General features: G+C 48.0%; 1 protein-coding gene across 1 annotated transcript in view; it reads right to left on the reverse strand.

The window, feature by feature from the left end:
- Positions 1-13,323, reverse strand: part of atf6 (activating transcription factor 6) — a 30,852-nt gene that overhangs the window by 6,377 nt on the left and 11,152 nt on the right. The window contains exons 8-15 of the mRNA XM_067230417.1: positions 12,678-12,863; positions 12,270-12,361; positions 11,476-11,598; positions 9,373-9,468; positions 9,199-9,289; positions 7,779-7,849; positions 6,942-7,053; positions 2,566-2,650 (exon numbers count right to left, since the gene is read on the reverse strand). Of these exons, the coding sequence (XP_067086518.1) occupies positions 2,566-2,650; positions 6,942-7,053; positions 7,779-7,849; positions 9,199-9,289; positions 9,373-9,468; positions 11,476-11,598; positions 12,270-12,361; positions 12,678-12,863 (856 nt within the window). The remainder of the gene's footprint in view (positions 1-2,565; positions 2,651-6,941; positions 7,054-7,778; positions 7,850-9,198; positions 9,290-9,372; positions 9,469-11,475; positions 11,599-12,269; positions 12,362-12,677; positions 12,864-13,323) is intronic.

Raw genomic sequence — 13,323 nt, forward strand, 5'->3', positions numbered from 1 at the left:
TGTATGTAAAAGTACAACACGCTGCGCTCATAAGGTCAGGGTCAGACCACCAGGAACAGCCAGGGTAGAAGACGGTAGATCGCAGACCACCTAAAAATAGATTAGCTACGCTGCAAAAAGGCTCTGTCAAATTTAAGTGCAAACATATTAGTTTGGAGCTTGCTTATGCTTGAAACAAGTACATGTGGCTGCCAGGGCAGTATGAACCTTTCACTTGAAAAGATATCCAAAAATGACGTGTCATTTACTTAAATTAAGTCACTAGATAAGCCATGTATACTAGAAACAAACTAATCTAGATTTAAAATCTAAAAACAAGATTATCACACTCAGACTTTTGGAAGTGTACAATCAAATTAATCAAATGTGACAAGACAAGCCGAAAACGTTTTAAGGTGCAAAGACTTACTATTGTTGGTTTCCTAACAGGACCAAAGCGTTAGGTAAACTACAAGCTTCCAAAGCCTGATTTATGAGACGAGAGAGCGGGCACATCTGGCGTGTGTGTGGGGAGCACACACACGCAAGCACAATGTTTGGATTTACCCAAGGTAGTTGGACGTGTGCATGCTTCCACTACAGATTAAATATGTAATTTTGTCGTGGTAACCAACTTCGCAAAGACACTGCATCTTCCACTGAATAATACTTTTGTTTGGGACTCAAGGCAATTAAATGTAAAGCAGCTATAGGGTTTCTCCATTTAGTCCAAATTTCAATGGGTCAACTGAGCAACCTGGCTTTAGCATTCTTGTCTGACAGGACCAACCAAGAACAATGTTTACCTTCATTCATCTTCATCCTCTCAAAACTGCCCCCCCGAGTATTTCCCAATGCCTGAGTCTTCCCTGCTGAGCAAGGGGATCACGTTGCATTGACTCACTTCACTCTGGGCTAGCTTAGCGCTAATCAAATCTGATGCTATGGCCAGAGCCAGAACGAGAGAGCGAGAGACACTGGGATAGAGAGGTGAAGAAGAGAGGGCGGGTCAGTGATAAGGGATAGTTGATAGGCCAAGAACAACAGATTAGTTACTCAAGAATTCCTCACTCTGTCCTCCCGGCGTTTCTCTAAACACAAAGCTATTTTTTTTCATGGGTCGGAGACTTGATGCTTGACCAGGCATTGGTGATCAAGACATTTAAAATGCATGCCAATCTTCATGGTCAACTAATTTATCTTCTTTTCCATCAAAACTTCATTGGTGGTGGTGTAGAGAATGAGGCCACAGGGACAAACAGAAATGATGTAATCGAAGCTGTAGCCAAACAAAAGCATTCTCTCGATCTTAGGAAATATTTTGGCTGTAGCGTTGGAGCAACAGGTCACCTAGGTCTTTTAGAGGTGGACTTAAGCAAGTCTGACATTACATTTACATTTAGTCATTTAGCAGACGCTCTTATCCAGAGCGACTTACAGTAAGTACAGGGACATTTCCCCGAGGCAAGTAGGGTGAAGTGCCTTGCCCAAGGACACAACGTCATTATGCACAGCCGGGAATCGAACCGGCGACCTTCTGATTACTAGCCCGATTCTCTAACCGCTCAGCCACCTGACTTCCTCATTCAAAGACACTTGATATTTTACTGCTAAAAACATCAACTGAGGATTCAAGCTAATTAGTTCGATGAACGCTCTCCACATCTGAACACTTTGGTGGTACTACACTAACAAGGCGCTCATGATAATGGTTCATCTGTGCCCATATAAGGACACAGGGGAAAAGAGTATGTTCATGTAGCTGGTACTGAGGTACTCAAGACGGGATGCTGAGACTGGGTTACTATTCCTCCTTCCTGTTTATTTAGTCCATCAACTTCTTGATTGAGATCTTACAGAACTGGCGCCAAGTCCCTGAAAGACGACCTCCATCTGCAAACTTTACACTGAGCATTGTCAAGCTTTCATTCCAGGACTCTTTTGTGTAGTGTGAATGTGTCTCTCGGGAGAGGGATCGAGATCGAGAGAGATATTTAGAGAGGGAATGAGAGAGAGGGAGAGATGAAAAAGGACTAGGGAGAAACACAGAGATTGTGAACGTCCGTCATGGCTGTGAACTGTTGACACTTCCCTTCGACGCTGCAGAAAAACAACCCAGCATATAACCAGAGGGTGAGCCGTGATAACAGGAGCTGATTACGTCAAACTGGCATGGGCTCTGTGGAAGGAAGATACTGCAGCAACTCACCATAAAGAGATGTGCATCAAGCTACACCTTAAAACACTAAATATGAGAGTTGTTTCTCCATAGCCTTATCAAACTGGGTTATGGGAATCCTCTTTTTGGTCCGAGAACAAAGTAAAATCTCCTTTCCCCCTGTGAGTGGAGCTACAGCTGAACATCTCTGCCATGTCACCAGTCAGTTTTCTTTGTGTAACCAGTTTAACATGGAGTGGGCTCTGTGAATTACAGTTGTGTAAACACTGAACCCTTCATTGGTTCTGGGAAATGATTCCGGAATCTGGGGAAGAGCCAGTCTCCGGAAACTATCTTCTGGAAGCCAACTGTGGCTGGATGACCGCATGACACACAGGGGAATGGGGTGGAGGAATCATTTCTCTTACCGTTTATGTTCATGGCTGGCAGCACCATAGACATCTTGGGGCGGCGTCCTTTGTTGTGGCTGGTGGCAGGAAGGAGCAGGTGATCCTGGGAACGCAAAGGTCAGAGGTCACACAGAGTCATGTTCGAGAACGTTCTGGCGCAAGCCTTCGGGGAGGAGTCGACCGGCAGCTGGTGACCACAGCACAAACATGCGTCTGAAGCTCACCCTCTTCGACGCCGTCACACTACAATTTACATTTTACATTTAGTCATTTAGCAGATGCTCTTATCCAAAGCGACTTACAGTAAGTACAGGGACATTCTCCTCGAGGCAAGTAGGGTGAAGTGCCTTGCCCAAGGACACAATGTAATTTTGCACGGCCAGGAATCGAACCGGCAACCGAACCGGCAACCTTCTGATTAATAACCCGACTCCCTAACCGCTCAGCCATCTGACCCCCTACACTATGTAACAACGAGGCGCCAGCTCTCAAACACACACAGACGGGGTACTAAGAGGCCAGAAAGTTCACAGTCAAAGACAACGATAGCAAACATGAAAGCCTCCGCCCCCCCCCCCCCCCCCCCCATTCACAGGGACCCATAAAGATGGTATTCAAAAGTCACGACGCAGCCACATGGGTACGTGCCCCGCCCCTCAGTTCAAAGGTTTTAAGTGGTTAAGCTTTGAAATTGAGACAGTTGTCAAACAGTTGACATCTGTAAGTCTAACTGGTGTGGGGATCTTGGGGCGTAACGGACCCTGGAAACACAATTAAGTTAGTAAGCGTATGTGACACAGGGGGTACAGGTTAAACGCGTCCAAGTCAAATGGGAGTCAAATGAAAGCGCCCCAAAAAAGAAAAGAAAAAAACAAGGGGAAAGAGCAAGAAAGCGAGAGGTACTAATGGAGGTAAATGACATGCGTTCAGAAGATGTTAGAGGAATGTTGGTGCGATAGCAAACATGTGTGAGCCAGTCGCCACTAGCATAACAAACTGTCACACTCGCTCTTCTCCTGGCCTAAAGTACAGATAGGATAGGTCATAAAAACCACTATGACGCTTCCCTGATCTCCTCTTTTCCACACATGACACAACTTGCTGTCGGTTAAACTTTGGGCCTGGGCTTTGACGTGCCCGCCGAGGAGAGACGACAAGATGGGTCTCAGGGAGTTAAAGAAGCACAACGGGTTTTCCATCTATCAGCCGTTAAGTAGGCCACTGGGAAACATGGTAATCGCCGTTAAAGCAAACACATGGAGAGAACTCAAAGAAAGAGAAAGAGAGAGCAGGGGTGGAGGATGTCCTCCTCTGATCTGATCTACATCCCACGTTTCCCCTTCCAGAAAAGGGCGAGAGGTCTGGCATAGGGGCCAACCAGAGTCCTGCTATCCCCATCCCAGGCCTTCGACTCTCCTGGTCCGGGTGATGGGATGGAATTTAGCGGCCTGATTAGAGGCCAGGGAAGGAGATTGGGGGGGGAGGGGAGGTGCTGGAACAATAGTTTGGAGGCCACAGAGCTGCTGTAGACCAGCCTCTTTTGGAACACTAGGCGCCACAGAGAAGCAACACGACGAGTAGGAGAATCGTGCACGAGGAGGAACGATGGGCTATGAGGTAGCCGGCGTGCAGAAAATAGGACACGCGACAAGACAGAAAGACAATAGTATGATGACATGTCTGAGAAGAAGAGAGGAGAGAGGACCATGGGCAGAGGGAGCAGGAAGGAAAAACCTCCTCTCGTCAGAGACCCGCACGACTGCCAAGATGACATGGCAGCTGCTACGACGAGGGTTCGGGTTACTGGAACCTTCCTGGACGCTGGCCCGAGGCTCTTTCCACCACCTCACCTCGTCTCGCACGCCAAGTCGCAGGTGCCGAGGACACCGGAAGCGTGTTGATTACTTTCCATCACCTCAAGAGAGTCCGCCAAAGACAAAAGCGGCGCGGGGACGTGCAGGGCCATGTCACGGCACACAAGATGACCACCGAAGCAGTTCATAAGATCTTCAGGATGAACCCAACAATGCGATTATCATTGGTCATTCGACCAAAAACAAAAATGAAGTTTGGTGCTCATTGCTTCAGAGTTTAAACAAATCTCAAATGAAGTCCAGAGCTTTGGCAGGCTTGTTCAAACATCACACGAAATGGGATGGAAAAACAAAAGCACCCCCCCCCCCCCCCCCCCCCGCAGGACACCCCCCCCCTGAAACCCAGGAAACAAAACACATGCAAATAAACCCTGAAAAGGGGGTTTATTTGACTCTTCGGAAAAAGCCCAAGAGGCTGTCAAATAACAAGACAATCAACAAGGTCAACGTTGACAAGGGTGACGACTGCTAGGTATGCCAGTCTCAGTATGCCACCCCATCTTCTAAATCATTCCTTTAACTCCTGTGTCCAGGTACAGGTACAGTCTTGCAGGTTCATGTTGTTTAATTGTAACTTGTTTAACTACATGCTCTTAATGGTTCTTTCCCATTGGCACTTATTTGGTTTCCACAATGTATGCTTCATGTTTTGGCTACCCGCAATGTTTTTGGGGCTATCTCGATCAGTGACCTATGCACTTTTAGTCATTTAGCAGACGCTCTTAGCCAGAGCGACTTACAGTAAGTACAGGGACATTCCCCCTGAGGCAAGTAGGGTTAAGTGCCTTGCCCAAGGACACAACGTCAATTGACACGGCCAGGAATCGAACTGGCAACCTTCAGATTACTAGCCCGATTCCCTAACCGCTCAGCCACCTGACTCGCTATAAAAGCATCTGCTAAATGAATAAATGTAAATGTATCATCTCCTCATGTGTACTCATGAAACCTAACTGCGGACTAAGGAGTCAGGTGGCTGAGCGGTGAGGGAATCGGGCCAGTAATCAGAAAGTTGCCAGTTCGATTCCCGGCTGTGCCAAAATGATGTTGTGTCCTTGGGCAAGGCACTTCACCCTACTTGCCTCAGGGGGAATGTCCCTGTACTTACTGTAAGTCGCTCTGGATAAGAGCGTCTGCTAAATGACTAAATGTTAACTTCAGTGAGCCGCCTTCCTGACGGACAGGAGCAAAGTCCAGAGCTCATGCATCTCCACTTGACCTACAGACCACGTGAACTCAGGAGGAGACATAGCTGGCGTAATTCCTGTCATCGCCAAGTCAACACCGAGCAGGTCTTTGGCGACAAGGGGGGTCATGAACTTACACGTTGACAATAGAAGACTGAATGTGAGCTTTCTAAGAGCACACTGCTGGGTCTGTAGGTGCTCAAGAGATTAGCCAAGAGCTGCCTTCTTGCCAGGCCTTCTCTAGCCAGGACATGTGTTTACGGGGAACATGTCTTCAGTGAAAAGAACACCAACAAATGTTTGACATTCATTGTGATTTTTTAACAGAATACGAAACCATGTGGGTTTTTTTAACAAACATTGTTGTTAATGTGGACTTAATTTTGGGGCAAATCAGCCCAGAAGAATGGAACTGAACAAGGGGTTTTATGTAGATAACTTCATGGGTAAAATGGAAAGTGGTGAAATGTTTAACTGTAACTGACTTGACTAACAGAGTTCCTCTCTGTTAGTCAAGGCTGTAGTTGTTGAAAATAGAGAGCCTTCCCTTGATACTACTTGTCAGATGGAGCGGACTTAGAAAAACAAAAGCAATTACATGAATTCCTTCCGATGTCCGTCGTTAGTCACATAGACACGGATAATTAAAACCAGGTATAAAAGTAAAAGGGTGTTTTAGAATAAAGCAAAACCGGATTAATACTGACATTTGGTCGTGACTTGAATATTGAAGAACACTTCTTCAATCGTCTTGGTGATTATAACTGGCGTGGGGCCAGATTGAGAGTGGGAACTACACCCTAGGGTGTGTTCAGGCCGCAAACATTTCACCCCTGACGCCCCCCCCCCCTTCTTTTCCCCTCTCAAACCAAATCGCCCGAGGAAGGCGCCTAGTGATGTTAATGTCCCGTCACCTGAACTGAAGTGCGAGGAGGCCAAGTCTATTGTGATGAAGTTGGATTCTGGAACCTTCTATAGTCATAATGACATTCTGTGTACGCTACCTTCAAAAGGAATCGTCTGGCTTCCCAAGGAAAACCAACCATTGCCAGATTTGGGTCTCTATGTGTTATTAATCATCCATAAGTAAACCCATCTGCATCCAATCGGGCGTTATCATGACATTAGGACTGGCTGAGAGACAAGGAAATCATGTACTTAGAGCGAAAAGAAATATGAATCGTGCATGAAGCCGTCCAGATAAATCCCAACTGATTTGTTACATAATTAATCTGAATAAAAACATGATGTCATTTCCTAGGGCTAAACCATGTATGCTGTCTGGGAACCTCCTACAAGTGCAAACACATTACACGACGATCGCATGACTCACCCTGCGGAAAGACACCACGTAGAAAGTGTCGCCGCGGCGATTGATCTCGTCATAGAGGTCGCTGTAGGTGCGGTGGGGGGCGTAGTACACCTGTAGCTCGCTACCGTGGCTCCTGAAGAGACAACCACACCCACTTTACAAACAGGGTCTCTTATGATACTCACAAAGCAACAAACTAGCCCTCCCTCCCCCCCAAAAAAACCCTGTTATCACTGTTTAAGATCATTTAATTAATACTTGTCAGTAGATAAAGCCGTAATTCTGAGTCCCAGCCCAGGGCAACATTCTCAGAATCCCACAGGTCTAACAGCTTGTACAGGGAAATTGGCTTCCTTAGCTACTGTTGCCGTGAGTGACTGGCTGGCTCTCAACAGGATTTATGGAGTGGGAAAGTCAAAGCTATGAGAGAAATGTGGGGCTAAAACATAAAAGTTTTATAAATAGAAACATCACACAGGCCCAGAAGACCACCGAAAACAAAACGACATGTTAAGAATATACATTGTCCACATGGGATTTCCTATGCTTGTTTTCCAATTATACATACTGTATATGGTCAGATATCCAACTTTGAGGAACAGTAATGTTGCTTTAGTTAATAGTAGATTTTTTAAACCTACTAAGAAGGCAACCAAGAAAACTATGCAAGGACATAAATGTTTGAAGTAGTTCCAAAGTTTCAACTGTAAAAAGACAGTAAAAACTGTTAGTGAATTTATAAACTTGAATGTCCTTAATAAATGAAAGTCTTCATTACATCAACAGCACATCAGTATTATACAGTAATATGTTCTGATATTATTACATGTAACAGTAAATTACAGTAAAATAACTAACTTTTCCTCTGAGGTGTCTGTATATTCCACCGTCACAATCTGGGCACCACTGGGTTCCTTCTCGTCTCGTTTCTGCGACAGAGGGGATAGTAAGCAGGCAAAAAATCATAATATATATGTTTAGGGATTCGCCTTAATTTCCCCCCCCTTTCTTCGCTACATTGTGTGGTGTTTCGTGCACTACGACAGCTGTGTGCTTCATGGCCCAACTAACTCCAAAAACCCCAAGCGTTTCCTTGGCAAACAGCACAAATAGCAGTCGTTGACAAAGGGTATTCCTGTGTTTGTTAACCACGGTTAACTCTGCTGGTGCTGGCATTATGGACAGCGCTAATTAAAGCTAGCGTCTAGGAAACGGCTAGCCATCAACACCTGTCTCTACGGCTCTGCCAAGGCTAACGTCTGAGTGTTGAATGGGTGTTAGCTATGGGTTGAGTGTTGGGCAGAATTAAAGTCTAGCTCAGACAGACCCTCATGCTGAGCAAATCCTCCCGCAGTGTTTAATTTATGCAGAATCTCACTTCATCCTGCCTGACCTTATCATGAGGCGCAGTTCCTCTTTTACATTTAGTCATTTAGCAGATGCTCTTATCCAGAGCGACTTACAGTAAGTACAGGGACATACCCCCCGAGGCAAGTAGGGTGAAGTGCCTTGCCCAAGGACACAACGTCATTTTGCACGGCCGGGAATCGAACTGGCAACCTTGTGATTACTAGCCCGCTTCCCTAACCGCTCAGCCACCTGACTCCCTAAGAGTTTGAACTACTTTTAAGAAATAGTTCAAAACTGCTGAGCTAAAAATGTAACCATGCTAAAATCCTCTTTTTTTAATGAAAACAAATCACATTCAACAAATGTTTTTTTTCTTTTAGCATATAATGCACACTTGTATACATAATCTAACCATAAATAATCCAGCCCATGACCTCACACTATTACAAGAATCAGTGCATCTGAGGAGAACGACCTACTGTACTACACAGTAATCCTGCAGCATGTTGGAATCCAAGCAATCCTGCTAAATTTTTCGTTCTCATGGACAGCACCCAGTAGGCATAGCCACTGTCCGAGACTAACTTTCAGTCGTCAAACCCTGACATATGCCATCAGATTGGAATTTCATATTGATGGATTAGAAAAAGGGGGTATTAATCCTTGGTAAACCCCTGTTTACTTTATTCAGTCTTGCTGGATTCCACTCAGTAGAAAAAAAAAAGCCATGAGTTTGGCGAGAGGCAGGGAAAAAAAGGGATTGAGAGACTGAATGAGAGTTGGGAGGATTAGTGTCTGAATGAGCTTTTCAATTAACATGTTATGTGAGATCGACTTTTGACTGGGTTCCCAATGTTCTGGTATGGGCCAGTGCGTGTGTGTGTGCGTGTGCGTGTGCGTGTGAGTTGGGTGGGGGAGGACTATATACCAGGATGGTCCTGGCTGGCTTGTTCATCCGTCTGTATTTAGTCTGCTGCACCTCGTGACGATGGACCCAGCCTCGCAGCTCATGGGTCAACCTGTCAATCAAATCAGAGACGATTAGAAACCGACCAATGGAACAGCAGAGAAATGAGTAGATGGACTAGAAGTCAGTACTGACTCAATGCACTTGGTCCTGTTTACAGGAGGTAGGCAGGGGGAAGGGGGTTGGAGAAAGCCAGGCTCCTTCATCACCATCAGAGCCTTATCCTGAGAGCTAGAAGAGAGAAAGAGAATAGAAATAAACAGAAAGAGAGAGAGAAACCAAAAGACAGAAATCAGAGACAGCGACAACAAAAGTTCTGTGTTAACTTGGTCTACAACTGTATGAGGAATTCGAAGAAAAAAAAGACAACAAAAATGAAAACCATTAGAAACGTTTTTCTACCCAAAACAATAATACAAAAATAATAATCAGATTTCCCCTAGGGAAAGCTGTTCCCCCTGTGTTCTCAGTGTAAAATACTGACGTATAGATGGAACTTGCTATACATAATGATCACAGTAACATACATCACCAGCATCACTGTATTGCTGTATAAATGTCCAGACTGTAATAAACAGAAGGGGGGAGCCAATTTCCTCAGGCCTCCAGGGAAATCTGTTCCCCCTGTGTTCTCAGTGTAAAAGACTGATGTAAAATATTTGACAAATATTTTCTACAAAACGTTTTGAAAGGTTGACACACGCGATTATATAAATCACATTCATCTCAAACAAGCAACAAGAGAAAACGTCATGATTTCGAGCACACGGGCAAGGAAGGGGGGACTGAATTCTCCGGAACACCGGTCTCCAAAGGCCCTACTGAGACAGGCCTCCGTGCAGCACTGGGTCGAGCCAAAATGAAACCAGCAGCTTCAATATGGAGGCAATTAAACCAGTGTTGACTTCCGCACTTGCCAAACTGAGCAATAAAACATCTCCGTTCGACAGTCGGCTAGGTGTCGCCTCCCAAGCAAGACTGCTGAGTCGCCTACACCAGGAAGTGCTGAGCTCCTATTACGATGTGTCCACAGGCTGTCGACACTAAGACTAGAATAACTAGTGGTAACTCCAGGACGGCATTTTGAACAACTCCCGGGATAAAGTTCTGCTGACAGCGAGTTAGGGAGCTACGCCGGAAACAGGAATAAGAGCCAGCTGAACTCAGAACTACAACACAGATAGCGGGCCGGGCCTGAGCAAAGGAAATAAATCTGGGGCCAGACTAAACTGCGCGTAGAAATATCATAAACGAGACGGTGGTCAAGGCGGCCTTTGTTGTTTCAGGAAGAGGCCACAAGTTATATCACTAGCCGGTAGTCGTTGCCTGGTTTACAGTCATGTCTCTGTGGAACTGGGATGTATAGTGTTCCTGGTGTGATGATGTACAGCCCAGTGACCCCCCACCCCCCCAGTCTGAGTGAACATGGTAAATATGGCCACTGATGTGGTTAGTCAGCAATTATGGTACAGACCACTGAGACTTTGAGATAACTCTTACTGACTGGGGCATATTAACCCCTGCTATTCCCTGTCCAAAAAGAATGTCTGGATTGGGTTACATAACAAGCTACCCCACCCCCGTACCCCCTTACCCCCACCCACCCCACCACACACAGTTCTGTCACCCCCCCCCCTCTCTCTTTGGGCTAATGTGTTCCTTCCTGTCCAGAGCCTAGCCTAATGGCAGAGGGGAAACCAGACACCGCAGAACCAGAATTGGTTGGTATTAAGATGTTCCCCTGCCCTGCACACGCAGACCCTGACAGAACACAGACAGCGTCTGGCGGGGACCCCCCCCCCCCACACGAGACGTTAAGAAAGCGGTTCAAAACGACGTAGAGCGCCGCGCTAGCGAGCGCAAGACACGCGTGTTATTGAAGCAATTTGCAAATGAGACCTGAGACTCCGGTTTTGAGTTTCCTCCTCAAAAAATAGAACTCACAACCCAAATAAACGGAGAACAATAACGTACAGCCTTAGGTTAGCCTTAGCCTTAGGTTCCCCCCCCCTTAGGTTCCCCCCCGCCCCCCCCTCCCCCCCCTCCTCAAGGTTACACGTCTGTCGCTAGGCAGGTTTCAGGACATGGTCAGTCAGCACCTGGATATGTGTATATGTGTCAGTAATGACCTGGTTTTGGGCCCCACAGAGCCGGGGCCAGGTGTATCCTGGTCCACAGTGACATAGCGTGTACACGGACACATGATGGGGGGCCGTGCTTGGTGTGTGAGCTCACTACCTGTCGGTGACTGCATCCTCGGGGCCCGGCTCGGCCCCCGTGTCTGGGGAGAAGCCGAGCAGGTGTCTGCCGCTGTGGACGGAGCCGGCCTGGAGCTTGGAGCCAAGGCCGGGCCCAAACAGACTGTGGTGGAGGAGAGGACGAGGGGAGGGAGGAGAGGAGGGAGAGAGGACGAGAGGAGGGAGAGAGGACGAGGGGAGGAGAGGACGGGGGGAGGAGAGGACGAGGGGAGGGAGGAGAGGAGGAGGGAGAGAGGACGGGAGGAGGAGGGAGAGAGGACGGGAGGAGGGAGAGAGGACGAGGGGAGGAGGGAGAGAGGACGAGGGGAGGAGATAACGAGGGGAGGGAGGAGAGGAGGAGGGAGAGAGGACGGGAGGAGGAGGGAGAGAGGACGAGGGGAGGAGAGGACAGGGGGAGGAGAGGACGAGGGGAAGGAGGAGAGGAGGAGGGAGAGAGGACGGGAGGAGGAGGGAGAGAGGACGGGAGGAGGAGGGAGAGAGGACGGGAGGAGGAGGGAGAGAGGACGGGAGGAGGGAGAGAGGACGAGGGGAGGGAGGAGAGGAGGAGGGAGAGAGGACGGGAGGAGAAGGGAGAGAGGACGGGAGGAGGGAGAGAGGACGAGGGGAGGAGAGGACGAGAGAGAAAGGGGGTGTGAGCTGGTAACACAGACGTTGAAATAGCAGATTGGCAACTCGCTGAAATGTGGCCCGCACCCTGGAGAACGGGGGGACAAGAGGCTTTTAGGCCTCTGAAATCGGATCTAGCAGAAGCCGGACCGCACTACACACACACACCTCGTTGGTCCGACGTTGAGCACGAGCAGCACCATCACAGCCATCAGACACACCGCTCTCTTCTTGGACGCGGGCGCCTTCAGCACGGTGTTCTACAGGAAGAGGAAACACTTGGCGTTATCTCGCGCACCATAGGAACTTCTAACATCCCGCCAGGATAATGGAAGTGAAAGAGTTTACCGGCAGTGTCAGATCAGATTCGACTCATCACCGAATCGCAGTGTGTGATTGAGTGCGCATGCATGTTAAAGATGAGATATTCTTTCTTATGTATGTTTTATGTTCACGCGTTGGTGCGTGCGTCTGAGCGTTTGGCCGGAGGCCTCACCTCGGTGAGCAGACCCTCCAACTGCCTCCAGCTGCCTCACCTCGGTGAGGAGACCCTCCAACTGCCTCCAGCTGCCTCACCTCGGTCAGCAGACCCTCCAGCTGCCTCTTCAGGGTGCCGTTCTCGCTCTTGAGCGCCTGGTTCTCCGTCAGCGCCAGCTGCAGGCGGGCCTCCAGGGTGAGCAGGTACTCCTTCTTCTTCACCCGCGACAGAGACGCAGACTCACGGTTCTTTATCATCCTCTGTTGCTTCTGAGAGACCTTGGACTGGAAAGGGGGGGGGGGGGGAGAGAGAGGAAGAGAGAGAGGGAGAGGGGAGAGAGACATAGAGAGAGGAAGAGAGAGGCGGAGAGACATAGAGAGGAAGAGAGAGAGGGAGAGAGAGAGAGAGAGAGAGAGAGAGAGAGAGAGAGAGAGAGAGAGAGAGAGAGAGAGGAAGAGGGAGAGAGAGAGGGAGAGAGAGAGAGGGAGAGAGAGCAGGTGTGAGCACATGCCAAAATGAGGTTTGATTCAATAATATCAAATCCAAAACATCAAACATCACTGACATGCATGCGGCATGATGACAAAGGCCGTGTCATGCTGGAAGCAAACGAAAAAAGAAAAAGAAAAAAGGAAACAGCGCCTGAGAGACAGAGGAGCGAGCGTGAGCCCCACACTGGGCCGCGGCCTGGCATCGTGAGAACGGACAGAGACCGCCCTCGTCATCTGTCCGGAGCACCTGTTG

The sequence above is a fragment of the Osmerus mordax genome, chromosome 27, assembly GCF_038355195.1.
Source record: "Osmerus mordax isolate fOsmMor3 chromosome 27, fOsmMor3.pri, whole genome shotgun sequence".
Classification (NCBI taxonomy): Eukaryota; Metazoa; Chordata; class Actinopteri; order Osmeriformes; family Osmeridae; genus Osmerus; species Osmerus mordax.